At 35.0% G+C, this 24,900-nt stretch overlaps 2 protein-coding genes across 6 annotated transcripts; one reads left to right on the top strand and one right to left on the bottom strand.

The window, feature by feature from the left end:
* Positions 1 to 10,704: 10,704 nt before the first annotated feature.
* LOC114724798 (probable xyloglucan endotransglucosylase/hydrolase protein 28) lies at positions 10,705 to 13,637 on the top strand. The gene is made up of 4 exons (XM_028911251.1): positions 10,705 to 11,104; positions 11,235 to 11,335; positions 11,873 to 12,081; positions 12,797 to 13,637. Exons 1-4 carry the CDS (start codon positions 10,915 to 10,917, stop codon positions 13,299 to 13,301), a joined length of 1,005 nt encoding a protein of 334 aa, XP_028767084.1. The 5' UTR covers positions 10,705 to 10,914; the 3' UTR covers positions 13,302 to 13,637.
* Positions 13,638 to 18,631: 4,994 nt separating this feature from the next.
* LOC114724801 (anthranilate synthase beta subunit 2, chloroplastic) lies at positions 18,632 to 24,024 on the bottom strand. Of its 5 annotated transcripts, XM_028911255.1 has the most exons (11): positions 23,660 to 23,916; positions 23,491 to 23,530; positions 23,149 to 23,358; positions 22,899 to 23,056; positions 21,896 to 21,966; positions 21,724 to 21,761; positions 21,461 to 21,571; positions 21,116 to 21,215; positions 20,372 to 20,507; positions 18,890 to 19,021; positions 18,632 to 18,823 (listed from the first exon to the last, which is right to left on the bottom strand). In XM_028911255.1, the coding sequence occupies exons 3-10, from the start codon at positions 23,264 to 23,266 to the stop codon at positions 18,914 to 18,916; spliced, it is 840 nt and encodes a 279-aa protein (XP_028767088.1). In that variant the 5' UTR covers positions 23,267 to 23,358; positions 23,491 to 23,530; positions 23,660 to 23,916; the 3' UTR covers positions 18,632 to 18,823; positions 18,890 to 18,913. The 5 variants fall into 5 exon arrangements, with proteins under 5 accessions (XP_028767088.1, XP_028767090.1, XP_028767087.1 ...); XM_028911257.1 differs by lacking the exons at positions 23,491 to 23,530; positions 23,660 to 23,916 and adding an exon at positions 23,944 to 24,024; XM_028911254.1 differs by lacking the exon at positions 23,491 to 23,530.
* Positions 24,025 to 24,900: the final 876 nt, after the last annotated feature.

The following is a 24,900-nucleotide window of genomic DNA, read 5'->3' as shown; positions in this document are numbered from 1 at the left end:
TGTGAGAAGGGCCTACGTTCGCACAACAACCTCAATTTAACTGCAAGAATAATGCCACTGCTTCTCCCAACATTCACAAATAATCTTCAACAGCAACATGGCTGTTTCTGCAACCCCACTGCCTGCTCCCAAGCTCCCACATATATATTTGGGAAAATTACTATGAAATCGTAAGAAATAAATTATTATTTTTCCTATGTCAGAACTTGTTATTATATATTGTTCTATAATTATTGAGATTTTTTAGTAATTACATTTATTCATTTGGATTTTATTGCAATTCTCCCCTAATATTTCACCTCTCCTTCCCCAATTATTTGTTTCATGTATATATTATACACACCCGAACATTCTTATCATATATATCCACCTTTTATACATGTTTATATTTTTTTTTCTCGTGTCTATATCTGATCTTCTCTTTTATTCTATATACAAGTAGTGATTAGTATATATGCATATTGTCATGTGATAACATAATTGTTATTGTTTGTTGTGTAACCTTGTATAATTTTTTTTGACTTCGGCGTGCGATGGCCAGTGTGTGTGTGTGTGTATAAATATATTGCACCGAAAGGTGCTAAATTATTACCTGCGCGCAGGTTAGCCACTTTTCTCATGTACTCTCTCTCTCTCTCTATCTCTCTCAGAAGTTTATGGTTTATATATGATTTCTTTGGATGCCTTGGGTGGTTTGTTTGGTAGTTTGGAGAGTAGGAAGCATTCGGTGGCCACCTCAAGTTGATCATTAAGATATTATTTTCCATTAAAATTAGTGCTCCGATCCTAGCACATTAATTAAACTACTCATCCGGTCCTAAATACAAGGCCCTTATACACTAATTAGTTTAAAGGTCTTATATTTAAGACCAAAGGAGTATTTATCTTGTCATTTCTTGAAAGATTTGAGTAGTTACAATATCATTACCATTATAATTAAATAGGTATACATGGTGTTGATTATTTTTTGGAACAGAATAGCGACGAAAATAGAAGAAATTAAAATTATTTCCATTGTTTCCTTTTGTGGGTTAACGTAGAACGACAGCAATTCACACAACAAACAAAAAACACACCTTAAGTGAGGTGACCATTATGCTTGCGAACACTAATCATAATTATAATAAAAAATAATCTTTTAAAATAAGAGAGCAAAGAAGAATTAGATGACGACGGCAAATTATTAATTTTAAAATTTTAAATATAAATGAAAGATTAGTGTGTTTTTTCACCAGAAGATTAAGTATTTTAGAATCTTATTAAAATATCCTTGATTACAGATTTTGAAAAAACAAAGGAAGGTCTCTATATTCACCCCCCAAAAAAATAAGGGAAGGTCTCTATAATTTTAGCAAAACATAAGAGAGCTCAGCATGATTTACTCTTATAAAGAAAAACAAGTTAACAATAATATGAAGTAAATAATGGACATACATATATATAGTAAACAAAAATGGAGTGTTGGGGAAGCAAGGGGCCAAACTCGCAGTATTAATTAGATCATTCACATTATCTTAACAATACGCCTTGCCCTTAATCATGCATGTATATATGTCCGCTTTCTTAGTCAATAATTGAACCCTAAAAAACATAAAAACCCAAGTAGAAGAAACATCCCTATATCCGCCCCCCTCAAAGCGTTCACTTGAAGGCTTTAGCTGGACCCTTCATATTCCCCTGCCTCAAATTAGACCTTCTATTTTCAGATATGTCAACTATAGTTTTTCCCCTCAATATATATAAGATAAAGCTCCAAGAGATTTCTTGATTTTTAAAAATATTGATTTTAAAAACAATCGAATCATTCATAAGTGATAAACTATGCAGCAGCTAATAACCTACGCATTACGCAAAGTACTGAGCCCCACAGCTTGAGTACACACGCTTCGACTATCAATTATGGTTATACTACTTTCGATTTTAATTTTGGTCCTAAATATAAGATCTTAATCCACTTTGCCTCTTTTATATTTATTCATTTTTTTCTAAGGTAATCCCTGTAATAATAATAGTTCTGATTAATATTCTTGATTAGTAAGGATATTTTAGGAAAGATGATACATATTTATTACAAATAATTAACTTTACTAGTTTTCTTAATTAATTAACTCAAATTGATTAATTAGCTTTTATATTAAGAACCGGAAGTAGTAATATGCAAACATTGGGCAAAACACGAACTTGTAATATTAAAGAATACGAGATCCTGTGTGGGGGGGCTCCCACGCTCATCTGAAAAATATTCAACCTCCACGTGAAACGCCAAAAGGCTCAAAGTTCACGAGCCCTGCCTGCACTTGTTTAATCCCTGTGGTCATTTTTTAACTGCATAAGCTACAAACATCATTTCTATATTATTTTATTCAATTAACCATGTCTTTAACTTTTTTATTAGATTAATAATAATAACGATAATGAATTAATGCTGACATCGTTTGCATTTAGTCAAAATTTTCGTGCCTTAAACTTGCGTCTATGATATGTATATTGGCCTCAATCTGTCAGCTGTATAATTAATGAACAAAGTAACACAAGCTTTGGATGTGTCATTCTCAAAAGAGGTGGCAAAGAAATGATACTTAAGTGCTTATAAACTACTTCATGATATTTGAGACAAACTCTCCTCAAATATTTATTTTATATTTAAAATTATGATTAAAAAACTATTTTTGTATAGTCATACTGTTCTTCCAAATAAGCCCTTAGGCTCAATTTTAAGTAAGAAGGCCGTCTTACTGGAACAAAGGCTGTTAAATATTCCAACCGGCCATTGCGGAAGCAAACGTGATCTTCACTCTTCTAAAAATGTTCAGTTGTTCACATAAAATTATAGTATTGAAAATCAGACCGATCAGGTTGGATTAGAAATTGGCTAACTAGTCACCTGACTGATCTAATCGGCAAGGGGAAAACGGTGAGTAGGTTGACTCGAGGTGCGACCCAATATAACCCGTAAAAAACCAGTTAATCCGACCGGTTTGACAGGTTAACCCGATTGTGTGTGTTTTTTAAAAAAGTTATTTTAATGCTAAAAAATTAATGACTAAAGGATTGTATATAAGAATATTTTGCTGCCATAAATATATTTTGATATTTTGCTTGAATGAATATTTAGTGATTTTAATAGTATGATATTATAATATCAATTTGTCAATAGAATTATAGAAAAAATAAAAAGTAAATGTAAGTATATAATTATTTTTTAAATTTAAGGTATTAAATTCATATTTCGTGTTTTGGATAGTATGATGAGAATTTAAATTAATTTTAAATTTTTTATTTCTCAATAGTTTAACCTTTAGTTTGACTCCGGTCTAGCACACTACTCCCTCCGTTCCTTATTATAAGAGACATTTGATGCTTATGGCATGTTCCTATATATAAGAGACACTTAAAAGTTGTCTCTAGTTTTTTGTATTGATTTCCTATTTTACCCCTATTTATTTTGTCTCCAACTCATACTCTCTCTCCCTCTTACTTCTTTTTCTTTTAATAATTTAATTGTTTCTCTCATATTCTCTCTCCTTATTAATGAGGGCATTGTTGGAAAAAACATTATACTTTTACACATTAATTGTCCTCAACTAATTTTAACTATTTTTTGATCAACGTAATTTGGTTATTTGTCTCTTATAATAAGGAACGGAGGGAGTAATTTTTAATTTATTGTCTTGACTAGTTTAGGTACTGGTGTGATTTTCAGTACCTTATGTAAGATTCTCTCCTTTTTTTTTTTTGCGTTGTAAATAAAAATGAATGAAAATAAGGACACACTTAGCCGTTAGCTCGGGAATAATGAAAAACTTTAAGTATACGTAATTTAATGTCCGCAAGTGTAGCTGGGGGCGCTACGTGATGCGGTGGGGATGGCCACGTAAGGAATGGATAAACTTTCAGTTTTATTTTTCATTTATTATATTTATTTTCTGCTTATCCACGAGGGCTCAGGATGCATCCGACACCACAAGTGCAGTACATGCATCCTGCACTCCCTGGGAGACCATTCTGTTGACGTGGCAGAGCCCGTGTTCGTATTATCTCACTTTAGCCCCGACACGTGGTCCACATTCATTGCGTGGACCCCCCGCCAGCCCCCTTCCTTCCACATCAGCCGAGCACCCCAATTGAGCACTATACTATTCTATGTTTTTTCAGAGGGTGTTGAAAAATGGCTTCTGAAACAAAAAATTTGAAAATTTTTTTTAAAAGAATAAATTCTGTGAAATTTTTTTTTGATTAATCGCTAATTTCATGGCTGTCATGGGAGCGTCGTGAAATATAAAAAGTAACAGCAGCTCTTGGGTGTGCCTTTTACTTTTTTATAATTCCAGAAAAATTCTATCTTTGAGAAAAGGGATTAATTATAACAACTCAGTGTAGGGGTGTGCATGGACCAGACTGGACTAGGTTTGTTATCAACCCGAAGTCTGGTCCAGTAAAGACCTCGGGCTGAAAAAGACAACTCGAGGTCTGGTCTAGTCTAGTGCCAACCCGAGGTCGGGTTGGACTAGACTTGGTCCTCTAGACTCCCTGGACCAGTCCAGGCAGTCCAGACTTAAATTTAATTTTTTTAAAAAAATTTTTTTTCTTCAATAGGAGGTAAGATTGTAACTTACTATATAAAATTTTGCACATATTTTAATCCAAAGTTTATCAAATTTGATCATTCCTTTTCAACTTCCCAATTAAGTCATGTTTTATTAATTAATCCTCATCAATATAGATCTTAAATTGTAGAAAATATATATGCATGCTTATTACTTAGAAAGTTAATAGATAAATCTTGATTATTTGAATAGATAAAAAATTTATATAGAAAATTAAATCAAATTAAAATTATATAAATAATAATTTAAAAAAACCGGGCTAGACTGGACTGGACCAATTGGTCTGAGGGGCCAGTCCCTAGTCCAGTCCAGCCCGATGAGACCAGTCCGGTCCAGTCTGGTCCAGTCTTGTTTCGGCCAATTTTTTCTGGACCAGACTGGACCGGGTTTGCTCGGGTTGGACCGGACCATACCGGACCACCGGGTTTTTGTACAGCCCTAACTCAGTGAATGCGTGACAGAAATGCTTGACTCGACTAATATCAAGTATAGATGGCAAAGGTAAAATAACTAATGCTGCCAAGTATCTTCTTCAATCTGAGCAAAAATAAAAGGTTATAAGTTTGACTCTTGTAAATATGATAATACCTAAAGACTTGTGAAAAAAAAGTAAAGATTTATCGATTGAATTATATCAAAATACTTCTTATCCTTGCTATAAGACTCATTTTACTAATTTAAAGTAAATTAAAAAAGTCAAAAAAATATTTAATTAATCTCTTTAAATTAGTTAATTAGATATTAAATTAAAAATAAAAATATATGATAGATAATTTAACTTAAAAAAATAGTATATAACAAGCAGAAATAAAAGGTAATTGACTTTTTAAGTATCATTCACATTAATGGAACAAACTCAAGCAAAATGATCTTGTTATAAACTGTTTTTTATAGTAATTTACAGAATATGAAATAAATATATGAGATAAATTTTATCTCAATTCACTTAAAATGTGGTTATAAAAGATTTCCACTGCTACGTTAAACGGGCCATTCACGACATATGGAGTGCCTTAATTTTGTTGGTGAAATCAAATCACCTAGTTATCCGGAGTGTCAAAAGCGGCCATTGGATGCGAGATCACGCGCAGCACAGAAGAGAGAAAGAAACGGGCTGAGGAATGAGAACGAGGAAATGAAGGGCTGAGATTGGGCAGTTGGGGTCGAGCCTCGGAAAGTGCAGCGTAAGTCACGTGTACAGTATGGCAAAGCTGCGGCATCGGCCTCAAACCACGATGCGCCTTGGGATCCTGTGTGGATCCCCTTCCCCCATCCCCATGTTTCCTCATCAGCTCCTGTTCACTCCCGGCGCAGCTTGAGGCATGCCTGCACCTATTCTCTAACATGCGCCGCAACCCCATTGCGGTTAGTGGACGACCCCATTTCGGTCCTTTCCCATGCGGGCGCGTTTCCCATTATACAGAAACTAAATTTCCGAGGTTCCACTTTTTGTTGGCCCTTTTAAGAGGAGTTGGAAGAGGTGACGGGTCGTGGAAGGACGTCATGGAGAGGAGAGGAGGGGCGAGAGGTGGAAAAGGAGACTAGTGAACGGGGAAGGGACAGCGAGAGTCACGGCGTTAAGGATGGGGGTGGCGTTAGGGAGTGCGAGAACTGTGGGGTGGGGTCGCGTTTTGTCAGGGACGAAAGTTTCCACCGTTTGGGGGTTGATCCCTCTGATTAGTCAAAATACTGTCTGGCTGGGCTCACCTCCTCAACGGCTACTTTCTCCCGACGTCCCAATTCTCGCGTGTCCCCTCACCTGTCATCAACAATTCCATTTCTACAAGTAAACTTGTCTTAAACCACAAAATATCTTGTTATTCTAATAATACTAGTATTGTTTAATTTATTGCTTAAAAATATCTATCTCACTATAGTAAATAATTTCTTAAATATTTAGTTAAAAGTTTGATCCTGTGAAAAATGTTACTAAAAACCTCTTTAAAAAGTTTAGAGAATTAATTATTACTATTAAGGCTCAATACTTGGGCTTAACCCAAAAAAAAAAAATCCAATAACTCTGTTCTAATAATACTGTTTATCGCTTAAAAAATTTTTAAAACATAAATATACGGTACTACTTGATTGCTTATTGCGGCTCTGAATCAAATTAGCTTTAATTTCACCATTACCACTAAAACGGATAGTAAATAACAATCATGCGTTATCATTATGACAAGATCAAATAGCATCATGAAAAATCATTGCCTTTGTAATTTGTTCTCTGAGTTTTAAATTTTATTCTCTTATGGTGCAATTATTTGCATAAATTTACACATGTATATTCACACACACATATACATATCATGGAAAAAAAAAAAGGAATTAAGTTTATGCAAAGTGAGTTGTATAGGCTCACACAATTGTTGGTACAGAAAAGGCTCACAAAATTGAGACACACCTCTTAATTTAAAGAGTACTTCCAAGAATCTTTATTTATTTATTTAATTTTTTGCCAACAGTTCTCAAGAATCTTTATAGATCATCTGCCAATATTTATTAAATGCATCAGATACGGAAAATTAAATGAAAATAAAATAATTCGTCTAGAGACAATTTTTTTTTAACGCAGATTTATTTGTATGAGAATGAAATTCAACATGATTTGCACAATTGAAGCGTAACGATATCTTTTCCCCTTGAGCACATAACTTAACATATTCCTCTAGTCCTATTTATATAACACAAAGGAGGTACTTTTTGATCTTATTTATAGAATGCTGAGAAATTTTTTTGGGTTATAAATATACAATTTCATCTTTCATTTATTATTATATTGATCTTATTTATATAAGGCATAATATATATATATTAAATAAGAATAAAGTTGAGAAATTGTTGAATTTTAAATGAAAGTTAATAAAATTTAAATTCTTTTTTAACTTGTATGAAACATGTTGGAAGTGACTTATAAATAGGATCAGAGGAGTATCAAATAAGAAGCCATGAGTAGGGGTGGAAATAGGTCAGGCGGTGTCAGGGGCCTATGGCCTGGCCTGCATTTGGCCTGGCCTGGCCTGGCCTAGCCTGTTTCCCAAAATATAGGCTCAGGCCTGTTTGAAGGCCTGTTTAGTTAAATAGGCCAGGTTTAGGCTTTTTAAAAAGCCTGTTAGGCCGGCCTGGGCCTGTTAAGAATTTATAATTATAATATATAAAAAATTAATTAATGCTATTATTGCTAATGTGTTTTTAATTTATTTTTTAATTTTAATATATAGTTAATAGCTTAATCTTTTCTTAGATTTTGAAGTTTAGATAACAAGTGAAGATAAAAATATAATTTAAAATAATAATATTAATAAATAATGTGATTTTTAAATCTTAAAAATATAAAAAAAATAGGAAAGAAAAATTTTGTTTCAAGAATGATAAATTAACTAACTTACGTATTATTTAATTTAAGTATGATATCCTCTTTATTCATTATAAAATTATTATTTTTTTCCTCTTTATTTATTTGTCTTAATTTTAATTTTTTGTGTGTACTTAAACGTAGTCTTATTTCAAATTTTAACATATAATTACAATTAGTTTTCAATAACATTCTTATAAATTATAATTAAGATTTAAAATAGTAGTTATGATACTAAAATTAAATAAAAGACAAGACTAAAAATTAATTATATGTACGTTTTTTTAATCTTAGCTTTTTTTAAAAAATAATTATATAATTTGAATTTTTTAAAAATACAGGCCTTTTAACAGGTTTCAGGCCAGGCCAGGCCTTTACACAGGCCAGGCTCAGGCCGAAAAATAAGCTTTGTAACAGGCCACAACAGGCCAGGCTCAGGCCAATAGGCTCCAAAACAGGCCTGACCTGTTAAGAGCAAAGCCTGGCCTGGCCTGGCCTGTTTCCATCCCATGAGTTTCAATAAATAACCAAATTAATTTCCACGTGTCATCACGTGGCTTTATGACGGGGCGCCGAATATTTGCACGCTGGCCCACGCCGGGCTCGTTGATGATTGATGGACACGGAGCGTTGAAAGTTGAAACTTTTCGCTTCATTTAACGCCCGTCGGATTATTCAACTCATTCACCAATTACCATGCCGGTTACCCCAGGCCGCTTGTGGGGCAGGGTAGGAGTCTAGGAGATTTGGGGCCCGAGGCTATTCCTGGGATTTCACAATCCGTATAAACTTTCCATAGGGACGGTGCTCTTGCCCAATCGAGGATGCAACCAGCCACGCGAATTTCCACTTTTGACCTTGTCTGCGCTTGGATTTGAAGAAAAATACTAGTAAATAATGTAATAAAATAATTAAAGAGGTTCCCCTTTCTGCCCCAAAAGTTTGCAGAATATGATTATTTTAGCCCTAATCATTCATACTTTTCTTGTATTGGGGTGGGTTTGATCCACTGTCATCCTCTACCTTTTATTTTCTCTTCACTCTTTTCGCTCTTTTTTTTGTCTTATTATAATAATAATAAAATGGTTCTCAGTTTTGGCACTTTACCCCTCCCCCAAGTCTTCAAAATATTCAAAGCCTGCCTTCAAGCTTCTCATTTTATTTATATTTATTTCGTAAAGTTTGCGAATGGTTTCGGTGCAAATAAGAGTCATAAAAATATTTACATAAAAAGTTTATGTTAGTGGTAAAATTTGAAGAAGTCTATAACACTCTTATATTATTAGGTGAAGTGGGTTCGATAGCAAGTCCATATTTAAAGTGTTTTTCCCCTTTTAAAGATAAGCACTCTTGTTCAGCTTAAAAAAAAAGAAAAAAAAGGATAAGCACTCTTGAATGGGAAACTTGCCTACTTGACCACATATTAAAGTCTCGTTACCGTTTGAGGTGGATAGAGTTTCAATGATTAAGTGCACATGAAGGTTTCTTTTACCATTTTCTTATAACGGAGCACTGGAAGAAGAAAAGACCCCAATTAATGTCATCATAACCATTGTGCTTCAATTTGGCTTTTTTTGATTCTAATTGGAGTCAGTGGGAATCAAAACTCCAAACAGATTGAAGGACTCTTTTAAGTCTCGGCTTTATACGCAAACAAGGCAAACGTTTAATTTTAATTATCGTTTTCTGACTGTTTTTTTTTTAACCCCTACCCATGCGGTGATCATTTTAATTTGCTCGGTAATTCTTATGAAACCATAAATTAAAGTTTATTTTTGTTGGATTTTTTTATTATAAAAATAATTATATACAATATATTTAAATACTATAAATTAAAATACCCTACGCATGCATTTACACTCTGGTCACATAAATGTACAATTATGAAGATTTAATCTGAATAAAATTTTAGGTTGGGGCTGCATTATTAGGTGTTTCCAACCTCATTCCATGCCATATGCTATCATCTCTCTCGAGGGACAAGTCTATTAAAAGTCAAAACACATACTGAAGCTTTACTGGGCCTTCTTCTCTGGGAACAACTCGGGGGTTAAAAATTTTGTGGTGCCATTAAATATTATTAATGCATAGGGTTAAATATTATTTAACTTAAAATGTCAGTGTCTATATTCCGGCTAAAAAGTCAGTAGTTATAATAAGAAGCTTTCTTGTCTCTGAAAATTCGGTTTGGGCAAACGGTGTAAGATGAATTAAAGAAGATTTTAAAAGAATTAAAGAAGATAATGGGGACAAAAACCAGGCAAATACGAGAGATTAACGTTGTGGCGAAGGAGATTCGGAGACATGTAGACATCAGAGAGAGAGCCGCGTGTTGTAGCCTTTGTCAACAAGTCTTTGTTCTCATCGAGGGGGGAGAGAGAGAGAGAGAGAGACTGATATGGATGTATGTGATGCACCCATGAATGGGTAATGGGGGGCTCTGTTTCACTGTTTACTCGTCGCTTCTTTTCCATATTTTCTTAATTGCTAATCAACGAAAATGAAAGGCGCATTTAATTAGATTTGTTAAAGAAACTTTTTGAGCAAAGAAAAAGCAGTTTTTTTGGGGAAAAAAGGAGGCATTTTTAAAATTGTCTGCTTCATGAACAGCTCAATCCTCAACGCTATTCACTCCTACTTGCCTCGCCTGCACTCGCCAATAAAATGACCTTCCCTTAGCCTTCTCCTTTTCTCTGTTCGGCCCTTTTCGGCTCTCTCTATCGCTTCTAGCTGTAGAGAATAGAGATATTCCGCAGCCCTCTTCCCTTCCCCCCCCCCCCGGGTCTCTCTCTCTTCCCCTCTCCTCCTCCTCTGCGTTCTTCTTTTGTGTTGTGCTTCTTATATGTTACCCATAGAGGGAAGGACATAAACACCCACAACAGAAGAAGCCCTTTTGCTTTGTAAAATCAACGTGTCATAAAAGAAGGGCACAAAAAAAACAAGAAGAAGAAGAGCATGGGAGGTTTTCAATTTCATTTGGGTTTTCTCCTGTGTTGTTCTCTGCTCTTGGTTCTTGCTTCTGGGTCATCCAGGAATTTGCCCATCATAGCCTTTGACGAAGGCTACACACACTTGTTTGGGGACAATAATCTGGTCGTCCATAGGGATGGGAAATCGGTCCATCTCACTTTGGATGAGCGTACAGGTGCTTTCCCAATCCCCTCCTCCTTATTTTGGAGCTCCTGGGCTTAAAATAATATCTACATGGGGCTTCTGGGGCTTTTCTGGCCAAAGTTTTGATTTTTCTTAATGGGTTGTTTGTGTTCTGTTTTCAGGTTCTGGGTTTGTTTCTCATGATCTTTACCTTCACGGGTATTTCAGTGCTTCGATTAAGTTGCCCGCTGATTACACTGCAGGAGTTGTGGTAGCCTTTTATGTGAGTGATCGGGTCCTTTGTCCGATGAAAGTTTTAATAGAGAAATACTCTTTAGTTGTCGAATCCGCTTATTATTTTATTTCCATGCCCCGTTTGAGAAATTTCATCATCAGAAACTGTATCTGCTTTTTTTTGTTTTATCATGCTTCTTCACTGAGCTGAGCTAGTCTGGCTAATAAGCTGACACTACTCTGCTGTTCACTTTCATCCATTTCCAAGCATAGTAAGTCGAGGCTGCAACAACCATACGAATTTTCTGACCTTTTCAAAATTATTTCCTCCTTCATTACCTGACGGAAAGTGGATAATATGATTCAACCAAATCTCAGGATTTTACATAGATAATGTTTTCAAGCATGCTTCATAAATTTCCTTACTCAAGATATAACGAGCGTGATGATTTTAAATTCCATTTCCTTCACTTTGGTGGTTCCCTGATAACAATATACGAGGCGAATTTCTTGTTTATCCGTTGAAAGGGTTTCTCTTGTTGAAAGATCATATTATACTATTTTACTTAATGATTTTCTGCTGCAGATGTCAAATGGTGATACGTACCAGAAGAACCATGATGAAATAGACTTTGAGTTTCTGGGAAACATTAGAGGGAAAGAATGGAGGATCCAGACTAACGTTTATGGTAATGGAAGCACCGGCATTGGCAGAGAGGAAAGATATAATCTCTGGTTTGATCCTGCAGAGGAATTCCACCAGTACAGTATTCTTTGGACAGATTCTCAGATCATGTAAGAATTATTCACAGCTCCACTTACCATGTTTGATTCTCTTAGCTTTTATGGTTCCCGTCGCATCTGCATTTACTTTCTTATGGAAAAGTCCTTATATCATTTGCCGGTGTACTTATACTTCACATGGGCACATGGCATCAGCTATGTTTTTAAGATCGAAGTGAAAAATTCCGTTGTCAGTATTTTTGTTGCCACTTATACGTACTCTTATGCCTTGTTCTGACTCTGAGGATGCCTTCTGGTCTAGGATTATTAGTGTCGTCTGAGCTTTCACGCACGCTGTTTGATCCAAAACCAGGCTGTTTTTGGTTCGTTTGTTTGTCTGGAGTGGAATAACCATTTATTGCTGATTCCTGGGGTACTTTCTGAGGCTTCTGATAAAATCTAATGCTTCATTGTAAAATATTCCTTTGGAGAGGAACTCAACAGAGAAAATCTTGTGGGATTGACCAACAAGCTGATAGCATGATGCATGGCATTCTTGGTCGTTGTGGGATTTTTTTTTTTTTTTTTAAATCTTCCTGAATTCATGAATTAGCCTTTTTTATGTTTTCTCAGTTGCAGTTCAAGCAACCCCAGTGAGTTTTTCATGGTTCTAAAATATAGAAGAAAGAGAAGAAATGCTTCTTGATGAAATTATTAAACATTGTCATTTCTTCTTTCTTTGTTCTTCACTTGCTCTGCTTATTTTGTGTTTCCCTCTCTGTTGCAGATTCTATGTAGACAATGTCCCTATTAGAGAAATCGAGAGGACAGAGTCTATGGGAGGTGATTTCCCCTCAAAGCCAATGACTTTGTATGCTACAATATGGGATGGATCTGATTGGGCTACCAATGGGGGAAAATACAGAGTGAACTACAAGTATGCACCCTATGTTGCTGAGTTCTCCAACCTTGTCCTGCATGGTTGTGCTGTTGACCCCATTGAGCACACGACCAGGTGTGACATTGCACCAAGCTCCGACACAGTTCCTTCTGGCATCACACCAGCCCAAAGAATCAAGATGGAGAATATCAGGAAGAAGCACATGACATACTCTTACTGCTATGACAGAGTCAGATACAAAGTCCCTCCCCCGGAGTGTGTGATCAATGCCCAAGAAGCTGAAAGACTCAGGAAATTTGATCCGGTAACATTTGGTAGTGGCCGGCGCCACCATGGAAAGCGACATCATCATCAGAGCAGAGGAAGCCATGCTGATGCTGCTTCCTTCTGAAATATGTTTTGATTTGAAGATTCCCCGGTCATAAAAGCACAATATCGTACCGTCTTATTCTGATTCAGTTTGATTTGCCTGGGTCAGCATTTTCTTATTATTTTTCTTTTTTGGTGTATAGAGAGAGAGAGAGAGAGGCATAGAATTCATGAATATGATAGTTTTGATATGGTTGTTGCCGTTGGTGGATGGGTATGTGTATAGTCCCATACCTTTAGGGCTTCCCAGGTTGTCATTTGATGATGTCTTGTGCTTTACCAAATTGAATATCTTGTGATGATTTATGTACTTATACCACACTCCAGTGTTTCATTCAATAAAATTGATTTACTTTTACATGAGGGCCATTTTATGAATAATGTTCTGGTGCGGACTGTCTGTTGGTAGATTTTTGCTCCATTGAAATTCTCTTGGCTGCGTCTGAAGTGAAGATATTAGGGTGGGATTTGTTTCTTTTTTCTTAAGTTCATGAATGAAGTTTAAACGGCTAGATTTGTCTGCTTGGGATGATATATTATACTATGGGGCAAAAGTTTCAATCAGAGATGGAATCAAAGTCATTGGAATATGACAAATTGTGCAGCAGCACCGAATATAGTGTGGATAAAGAAGGATCATAAATTAATTAATGTATTCTTTATTTTTATGAGGGAGTGTGTTTGTCTTGTGCCGTGAAGATGACGAAGTTGTGAACGTTATGAACACAACATCCTGTAGAGAAGTAGTTCTTGTCTCATTTACATGCCTCTCCTTCTAGGAGAACGCAAAAGCCAAAATGAAAGCCATTTCTGTTCTCTCTCTCTAATGAATCTATGAACAGAGAATCAAACCTGGAACTTTTCCTGAAAAATATTAGCCTCAACCACCCCCCCAAAAAAAAAAAAAACAAAGAGGCTTCAAGTTCAATAGAGTTGGCACTTTTTTTTTTCCACTGAACTGTGAACATTGGAGAATGAGTCAAATTTTACTTCCTGTAGTGGCATTAAAAATATGTTGCTTCGAAATTATCAGTTAAAACTCCAGTAACAAGCATGTGATGACTGACTCTTCTTTAATTTTTTTTGGTCAAGTTGTGGTAAAGAAATAGTAACAATCTAGTTATTCAAAGAAGTATCTGCTGCATATATCTAGTTCTAAAATAGTAATTACCTTAAAAATGCTTAGTGAAAATAAGTGTAAATTATTTCAGACATGCAATGACAAAAAATTACTAGGTGGCCTGAGGTGCTCGAAAATGTCGTTTCATCATCAATTTAGATGAAACTGACCATATGACCCAGCCTCAATCTCAAGCAGTGAATCTATTCGTCACCCAAAAAGAATCCGGTTCAGCTAAAGTGCTCATTTGTCAAAAGCTTAACAAAAAGCTACCTTTGGAAAGCAAGAATTTTGCAAATTAAATGCAACAAACTCTAATCATTGTGCTAAACAGATAGGACTTGCACCAAATTGTCTAGTAATTAAAGCAATATGCCTGCTCTGTCGCTTAACCAGTTTGGTTATTTCTAAACTAATTATACTCTCTTTGAGCTGTAGCCAATTACTCATCTTTTTATTTTTTTTATTTCTAAGAAAAAAGCAACTTTGATCACAAGAATCAATCCCATTTTGAATTTTGATGTCAACATGTGAAAGTGAAATCATCAAATCCCATTTCGGTCCCTCCCCATCAAAATTTCTAAGTTAATATTGTCCAAAAGCCAGAAATGACTTTGGAAACAGCTCCAAAGATGGAGTCTGCTTTATGCAATTACTTTTTCATTCCTTTGTTTTTTATTTTTTGGGAATTTAGGCAAGAGAATGGCATGCTTTATAATCACAACACATGTTTCTTCAACTTGCTCCTTATTTATCGGGCAGTGATCAATCCTCCTCTATTGATTCGTGCTTTTTTTTTTTGGGATGTTTCAAGGAGAATTGAAATTCTCATGAGTTGAATGCTTTTACTAAGAGCCCGTTTGGTTCAATCCCATTACAGGATTGTAATAGTAATTAAAATTGCATTGTCAAAAAAAGCATGTTTGGTTGCTCTTTAGTTTAGTAATAGGGTTTACCATGGTAATGGTTATTATCAAAAAATTGGTAATACACATTCATACCTCCCCTTTATGAATTCCCATTACTGTTCATTGTATGATTCAAAAAGTCTAATTTACCCTTGTGTTTGTTCTTGTTGCCTCCTCCCTCCTCCTCTATTATCGACAGCCACCCCCACGGCACTATTAGCCCCATCGACTAGAATCAACATTTTTCACCTTCCTCTCCAACCCTTCTCTCTATTTTTTCCCCCGATGACAAGCCCTTCTCTTTTTTCTCCCTCCTTTCATTATCGTCATTTTCATCTCTGGCCATCAACGTTTGAAGTTGTGAATGTCACCCCTTCATATCTGTTTTCTATGAATGTCTTTCTCTGAATCTATTTTTTTGCAAATGTTCAAATCAGTATTTGTTGGGACAAACATGAGATTTTCATGCTTCTGTGGTTTAGATCTTGGTTTTTATTTTGTTACCTCTACAAGATTTGAAACCAAGTTTAAAACTTAATTCATATATTTTGTTTCCCTTTTAATTCATTATGCTCATGATTTGCTCAAGATTTTTTCTTTTAAACATGCTAATTCTTATTTGGGTCTTGTATTGACGCTGGTGTTTTGGTTGAGGTAGAAGATGATTGGGAATTGAGAGTTTTTGGGCATTTTGGACCTTTTATAATTCTGATTAAATATGAAAAATAATTTTTGCGCATCTTGTTAATAACAAACTAAACATATTGATGGTAATCATTATTGCATTGCATCCTATTGCATTGCACCCCATTGCATTCCCAAAAGAGTTTGCAATTAAACCAAAGGGGCCCTAAGTCTTTTAGTTTTCAAAAGAAATATTAGATTAATTATCTTGAGCCGAGTATGATGAATCTTTTAAGAGAGAAAGTTTCTCGATATCTTATTTTTCTTATATTTTTTCCTAATGTACAAAGTTGAAAGTTTGAGACCAAATTCCTTGCCATTTGTCATTTTTCTTTTAGATTTTTTTGGACTTAACATTTTTCTTTTAAACTGACTCTCTTAATTTAGAGAGTTGATATGAATTGAAATAATTCCGACACTAACTTCTTAATTTATAATTTAATTAATCAAACATTAAAAAAATAGATTTCCCGCAAAGTATTTAAAGATAAAAAGAAATATGAGTAAGATAAGAGCATGATAACTTGTGAATATGTGGAATACCAACTTCAAGCAATAATTTAGCCGTGTTAGTGGTTAGTGCAAGTCTCCATCCACTTGCAATAAAGTAAACGTTACTATAAAATAAAGCAAACATGCATTAATTTCTCACTTTTGACGCAGTCTGCAAGGAAACTTGGGTAAAAATTAATGTGAGAAAGGGACGAAAAGAATTTTTTCTTTTCTTTTCTTTTTTTTAATACAGAAAAGGACATTGCCAACAGAGTCAAGAATCAGGACCGACCAATTGAGCTGGGAATTAGGTTTATGTTTTATATATAAGCGATCACATTTTAATGTTAAATATTGATATTGATTGATGATCTCGTGGCTTTGGCATGGCTTATCTTGATTCTTGACTATGAAGCATGTCTCTGACACAACTTGAACATGCCTCCATTGTCATTCTGCTTACCAGTTTATGCAACAAAATCAAACTGTCACGTGATCTTTCATTAAAAAGAAGAAGGAGGAGGAGAAGGAGAAAATCCTCAACAGACATTAGTGTACGTTTAGCTTCTATAAGATTTCATTATTAGCAAATGGGTATATAAAAGTTCATTCTTTTTAAAGTCTGTTTATTCATAAATAGGACTCAATGGCGGCATATTGAGCCAAAAGAAATAAAAATAGAAGGAATCAACAAAACTGAGTTGTTTTGTTGTGGCCTAGGACCTAAAAAGAGTTTTTGGGAGGGTAGGTGTATGAGTGGGTGACAACCAGGTGTGAACTGGAACTACGATTGTCAATTAGTATATAGGAGCAGCAGTCAAACTCTTGACAAAGAGACCTTGTCATCTTCTTCCTATCATTTAAATCATATCTTGTGTGGTTCCTATTTGCTTCTTGTTCTTTTTCTCTGTTCTGGAACTAAGGCCTCAACTGCTACCACCTTGCAACTTGCAGTCACTTCCAAAATGTCCCACATGGGCACAGATTCATCTGTTCGTTTCTTGGAAATGATTGAACGTCTTAAGAGGAACTTGTACTGCGTTGTGCTTTTATTCAAAAATATTTACGTGTATGTTGGTGTGTCATGTATTTGAATATAGCAAAGCCAAAATTTATAAATGTTATTGTAGTAGACATGTCCCTCAAATGTGATAACAGCAAACAAGATTTGGTGAGAAGCACAAATTCACCAAAGCAGACCCTGGCAAGCAAATGGAGACTATTCTCTTATTCTTTTTTGTCATGAAACTTGACTCTCTTTTTTCCTGTTAATATATTGTATGGAATCTAAACAGATAAGTTGCGTACATGGCTCAAGTTGCTGTAAATTATATGATGCATGTATGTACTTTTGTGGTAGCCAAAAAGAAAAAAAAGTTGTGAGGCGTGCCAGAGGCTCAAATGGTCTCAAGTGTGTCCTAAATAGGCCACATTGAAAAGCCTTACAGAGAGAGATTAAATCCTACGAGCACTCGACTCCCTCCACAACTCCCTACATGACCAATGGGAGTTTGGATTTACCAAAAAAAGTTTCTTTCTCATAACATAACAAACCAAACGAATCAAAATTTAAATCCTTCCTGAGAAAAATACCTACAATTAATATTCAACAAGATTCTAAATAGAATTATCTCTAATAAAAAGATATCTATTCGTAGCAGGGAAAATAAAAACCTCCTTACATTGGATTTCAATAATACTATCTCTGTTTCTTAATATAAAAGATAGCTGATTAATTTAAGTAAATTAAAAAATTTAGTTAAGTTAGTTATTTATAATAAATAAATTTATCTTTTTTAAAATATCTTTGCTAATTAAATATATTACATAGAACTACCATTATGATAAAGACTCCTTTAAAAGAAAATAGATAAATATAAAAGACAAAATAAAAAATAAACTTTTATATTAAAAACCGGAAGTAATATATTTCAACATTTAAAGGGAGGTGTCTAGTGTTTTCAAACATTTGATGATTCTTATCCACATAACAGGCGTTTGTTTGGCCATTGTAATAAATTCACAGCACCGCACGGTATTATCTCAAGCCTTTAACTATGATCGGCTGATCCTAGTTTCTAGACTTCATGCAATATTCTTTTCTGCCAATAACAGGTGATATAATGATAGTTTACGTGTAAACGTGGATACGAGAAAGGAGATGGGATATACAGTTTAAAGAAAATTGATAGCTTCGAATAGTCATTACTCATTACATAAATATGAAAAGATGAAACATCACGCGCCATTTATGAACTAAGTACATACCAGGCACTCATAAAACTCTAAAGCAGATTGCTGACTTTAGAGAGCAGAGAACATTGACTGTCCTCAGCCATATGAGCTTTATAGCCATACTAAGATTCAACAGTAATGAAACTCAGCCATATGAGCTCTATAGCCATACTAAGATTCAACAGTAATGAAACATTATTTTGCTAAAGCCGCAGCCTCCTTTTTCTCTATAAGCTTGACGAAATTGCGGACAATAGTCTTGCCTTCGGTGGTTATAATGCTCTCGGGATGAAATTGAACCCCCTGCGGTTTTGAGGAAATGATAGTTAAAAATCACTGGTTATCTAGCGAAAGGAAAAGAGACTAGCAGTTCATTTTTGAATGGCAGCTAGCTTGTTTCAACTTTAAGCCAGTTTTATTGTACTACTTTCGGTCCTTAATATAAGACCTTGTTTGACTTTTATTTTGTTCCTAAATATAAGATCCCAATCCACTTTATCTCTCATATTTATACTTTGTTTTTTCCCAAAGTAGTCCTTCTAACAATAGTAGTTTTATCCAATACATTTGATTAGCAAGGATGTTTTAGGAAAGACAACATCTATTTAGGACAAATAACTAACTCAACTTACTTCTTTAGTCTCCTCAAATTAGTCAACTAGCTCTTATAATTAGGACTAAAGGTAGTATAAAGTATGTTTCTTCCTTTTCCTTTTTTTCTTTTTACATGTTATGTTTCTAATGACTTATAGTCGTTCTTATACGCATTAATGTTTTAAGCACAAGCAATCACGCTGATGAGAAATTCCCATCAGTACTCATTACTAGCCAACAAAATAATCAAAGGGCTTGTTACAAGAAACTTTAAACTAAATGTCCAGCATTAAATAGCAATAGCATAATGAAAGACTTGATGTGAGAAAATGGTTGCATGTTATAACAAGTCAGCATGGAGAGAGAAGATGCCAGACATAGTGTTCAGGTGATGTTAATCAGTATTATTGCTATCATCTAGTTCAGCAGAAGTGCGTACTGCAAGACAAAACTAACGAAGGAAGCCAGTATTGAAATTAGGGTTAAGGTACAATTTTGATCCTGATCCTATTTTTCAGGTATAATTTTGTCCCTAATCTTTCAGTGGTGCATGTTTGCCCCTGATCTTTCTTTTTTTTTTTTAGTGCAATTTCGCCTTTGATCTCTGGATGCAATTTTGCCCCTCAAGGTCAAAATACACCCAAAAAAAAAAAAAAGATCATGGTCAAAATTGCACCATTAATTTATCAGGACAAAATTGCACTTGAGAAATAAGATCATGGTTAAAATTGCACCTTAAATCTTGAAATTACGTTATATCGGCATTCCATTTTATCCAAGAAAACATCTATGACCATAAGAATCGGTTGTTCACAAAGTAAATAGGTTGAAGACCTTTACAGGGCTACTAGTGAGCAAATTTCTTGAGCAAGTGGATTTAATTTGATCAAACAGGAAGCTGTTTCACATATAAGCGGAAGACATTACTCAGAAGAAGCAGAAGACGTGCTAGAAAATAAAGCCAGAAGACGAAAGTACCACAGGTTCTAAAGGCACAGTGATCAACTACATCTGAGAAGTATAAATCTGACTAGCATAGCGTTGAGAGTAAGATGCTACCTGCAGATGCCTATATCTCTTGTGACGGGCAGCCATTATAAGACCATCCTCTGTCCAGGCTGTTACCTCAAGTTCTTCACGAGGAAAACTCTCTTTTTCAATCACAAGGCTATGATATCTACCAGCAGTGAAAGGGCTGAAAAGATTTGAAGATGACAGAATAATTACATTGTGACTTTTAAATTTTTGAAACCATTGAGACTGAACTGAAAGGAAAAGCAACTATGAAAACAACGGTGATTTCCATGACTGTATAGCTTCAGTTTGCCATTACTGCATGGCATAGATAAAAAACAAGTCTGAAAGAAATGATATTAACATTTAATATCATAATATTGCTTCCCAGCCTCTTGATTGACATGAATGCTGCAAAAGATTATTGATTAATATTCTGTGAACTCTGATTTTTTTTTTTTTTTAATACATGGTCATGTAGAGTATGAACGTAGTCTTCAACAACCAATTAATATACTTTAGCCATCATTGATTAAAATTCATCATTTATGTAACCATCAAAATTTGCTCTTTTTCTCAAAGAAAGCTGTCAGGTAGCGTAGCGGTTAATCATCAATTGAAGCATGTCGACGAGAGGGCCTATTTGCCAAAATACCATATTAGGCTAAAATCAACTATAGCTTACCTTACCTAAGAGATAAAACTAAATAATCAAGTTCCAGGTCCAAGCTGATATGAACAATCTGATAATGACATATTTCAAAATAAATAAAAGTACTAAAACCATACTTCGATAGCCCAGACAATAATCCATCTTCTCCCTTCTCGTCATAATACACCAAAGAGCTTTTTCCATGCATAACACCTTGAGGAGAACGCACAATTTTTCCTGCAGAGTGCAACGCCACAAAGTACTCGTCAAGTCACAATGTACAAGCCAATGGAAAGAAATCAGAGAGACATCAATGATAATGGACAGATTATAGAACTTTCCCTTCAAAATTGAAAGATGGGAATCCACAAAAGAAGGTTAAATTATATAAAGAACATCAAGGAAACTTAAATTTGTTCAATGGGCCCAAATTTTAATACAACAGTTGCTTCATGGATTAAAAGAAATATTTAAAGGCTCACCTCCAAAAGCCTCTCCAATACATTGCAAGCCCATGCACACACCAAACAAAGGTACAGTTGGTCCAAGTTCCAAAACTGTTTGCAAAGATATGCCAGAATCCTGGGGTGCGCCTATAGGGAAGAAATGAGGTTCACAACAATCTCGTGAGTGGAATCTATTCTTTCATCTTTATTTTACGTCAAAACCTTGTTCATGTGTAATAATAATTGATACAGATAAAGCAATGAGAAAAAAATTGTTTGAAGTAGCAGACAATGCTTACCAGGACCAGGTGATATTAGCACACCTCTGGGATTTTTCCTACGCAGGGGAAAATGAGAAATTGTTCAACTTCTAGCTAACCATGTCAGAACCACTAAAAATTTGTATGTTCTCACTATTGCTTCATCAATAATGATGTGAAACATAAAATGAGTAACAAACACAATTCTTACCTCTTTAACTCCTCGACTGTTAGCTCATCATTGCGGTATACCTCAAAGTGAAATCCCAGCTCTCCCATGTACTTTAAAATATAACAAATTCAACATCAGAATAATCATTCTTTAGAGAAGCAAGTAAAAGGAAGAAGATGTTAATAACAGACTCTATATGAAGCAAAACCTCACCAAACTTATGACGAAGTTATTGATACATATAGCACCAATTTTATAATGTTTAAATCCAAGCATCCAACCTCTAACCGGTTGCAGTTGACTGCATGCATAGAAGGTTGAGGAGGTGGGGATGACAAAAGCCTTTGCTAAATGTAATTCCTTTCAGTCAATCAATTATTTGATTCATTAGGTTTTTATAAAGATACTTACATGCCAATGGCCTCGTAATCTAGCGGCATGCAAGCTCCATATGAGTCAGAAATCACAGGTATGATCTTGCTTATAATCTAAGATTGTTAATGCTTGCCCGTTTAATTCAAAAAACAAAAAGATAATTACATGATTGAACTGAATCTTGCACCTTTGTCATCATTTTCATATTTTCCCCTTGAATTGAGATGACATCACAGTCCAAGAAGCCATGAACTCAGAACCAGTAAGATTGCATGAAATGACTAATTTTGGAGGGCAACGACATATAAATAAAAGGGTTTTGAGACGAAGGAGGGAAATTCTTCATCTGCCACCCCCACCATATCCTCAAATTTGAAAACGTATCATGTCCTTTCTTTTCCACATCATCCCTCGTCCAAAAATCAAGCATACAGTAAAGCAGAAATTCTGCTATAAATCTTGTCCACTTCCAAGAGAAGAGGTACGTGCGGTACAAATGAAAAACCATTTATATGAAACTCCGTAAGGAAAGAAGTTAGAAAACAAGTAAATTAGAAAAATCATCTGACCTCTTTCTTTTCTATTCCGACGCATCTCCAGACACGCATTTGTTACTACACTACTAGTTTCTTTAAAGTAAAATATACATGACGAAAAAAGAAAGAACCTGGCAAAGATTATAAGTAAAACTGTCGTAGTTGTCTATGACAATAATCGGACTACTGGCTGTTGTGACTGTAACTCGAGAGTCAGAATTCGATGTGAGGACAACCCCCGAGGCTCTCGGGACGAACCCATTCTCCATTTTGGCCAAATACCGTGCATCTGAGAAAAGAAATACATCGCATTAACATCAAATTTCGTGCGAAAATTCAAGAGCGAGGCATCAGAAAATAAGCAAGAAAAAAATGAAGTACTTGAGGAAGTAGGCTGAATTCGGAGATTCTGAACCACGCGAGGGAACTGGTGAGCTCTGAGATTCAGCGAACGATTGGGTTGAAGGAACGAAGCCTGACAGAGGAGAGTAGCTGCCATGTCGGGAAGATTCAACAATTCCACTAGATTCTGGAATTCAGGCGCTGATCAGCCAAATAGTCGGTGAACACGTAGTCGCCTGTCTGAGGAAGCTGGAAAGTGAAAGATGCAAATTCAATGTATGTTATTATGATGTGCAATTTACCAATAATGCAATTCAGAGCCAACACGAGGGACCGAAAGACCAATAATGCAGCAATGCAAAGTAACAATTTAGAACCCACCAACGCATGTGCAGTTCACCAATGTGAAGCACCTATTAATCTAACTCAGAACCAATACAACAAACAGTCAAACAATAATCATAACAGAAACAACTCAACACCGTATGTGAGCTAATCGAGTGACCGTGCAAAGCCAACAAAACCAGTAGAACATGTACTAAGTTCATACGATTATGCAAAATGCAAAGCTTCCAACGGTCAATGGATCGATTCTCTGGAACTTCTACAGCAGAGAATCTCGCTGCATATGGAACCGCAAGGTGAGCACAGAGCATCTCGTTCAATTACCAATTACCGCAAAATGCGAACCTTCTCAGACTGATGAGTGATAAGCTTGCTTATAGGTGGAATATTTCAAGTAAAATCAGCAATTAAGCCCGCTAAATAGTAGGTAGAGAAGGATGCATCATTTTCAAGATCGAAAGAGAAGAAATAGGAATGAAGAAGATGCACCTGAATCCAAAAAGTCTCCCGTCCTCTGGCGGCAAGTGAGGAATTCAGCGGCGCATCAGAAAAATTCCCTAGTACTGTGGACACAATTTATACAAGATACAAATATTATTTTCAAAATGTAATTATAAAACATTTATTATAATAAACGCAAAATATAAAAAGAATTATAATTACAAGGGTGGTTCGTGAAATTTCTATTCATGTATCTAAAATTAATCCACGTCAATAATTTTACCAGGTTTGATATAAGAAGTTAAATTCTATGTTTGGCGTGATGTACGAAAATATCAAAGCGAAATAAAAGGAGAGGAGAGAAGATTTTAATGAATTCAGTTTTACAAATATAGACAAGAAGGGTTGGAAATTTTACACCAAAGGCATTGCAAATTAATAAAGGAAATATTATAGATTAATAATCATATAAGAAGTAAAATTTTACAAAGCCTAAGGTTTAATTGTATAAGCAATTACAAATAAATGATTATAAAAAGGAAAAAAATATAATCATATTTTTTGTGCATGCCTGTACTCCTGTAGTGTTTAGGAGATAAAAGTAAATAACAACGCATCTATGTGAAAAACATAAATATTAAATTATTTTATTTTATAATTTGATTGCCTCAATTCTACTTAAATACAACGACAGCCTGTTTTTTCAGACAATGACTATTTTATTTCATAAATTACTATACCCATATAAACTGAAATTTTAAAAATATATTTTGTTTTAGAGTTTTTTCCTTCTATATTGCAGTTTAAATAACTCACTTTATTTATAAATAACAATTTTAAAATAATTGATGCAAAAATAAAATGAAACGCTCTCCGTGTCAGAACAATGGACCGGGTCCATGGGGGCTCTTTCGGAGGATCTGAGAATGAATAATGAGTGTTGACCAAGGGTAGTTAAATCTAAGGAACGGAATTAGGAATTAGCAGGGAACCAAAGTTTGCATT

This window comes from Neltuma alba, unplaced genomic scaffold (genome assembly GCF_004799145.2).
Source record: "Neltuma alba isolate B1F8T4 unplaced genomic scaffold, ASM479914v2 tig00012199_pilon, whole genome shotgun sequence".
In the NCBI taxonomy this organism is placed as follows: domain Eukaryota; kingdom Viridiplantae; phylum Streptophyta; class Magnoliopsida; order Fabales; family Fabaceae; genus Neltuma; species Neltuma alba.
This window is presented reverse-complemented; position numbering and strand designations above follow the sequence as displayed.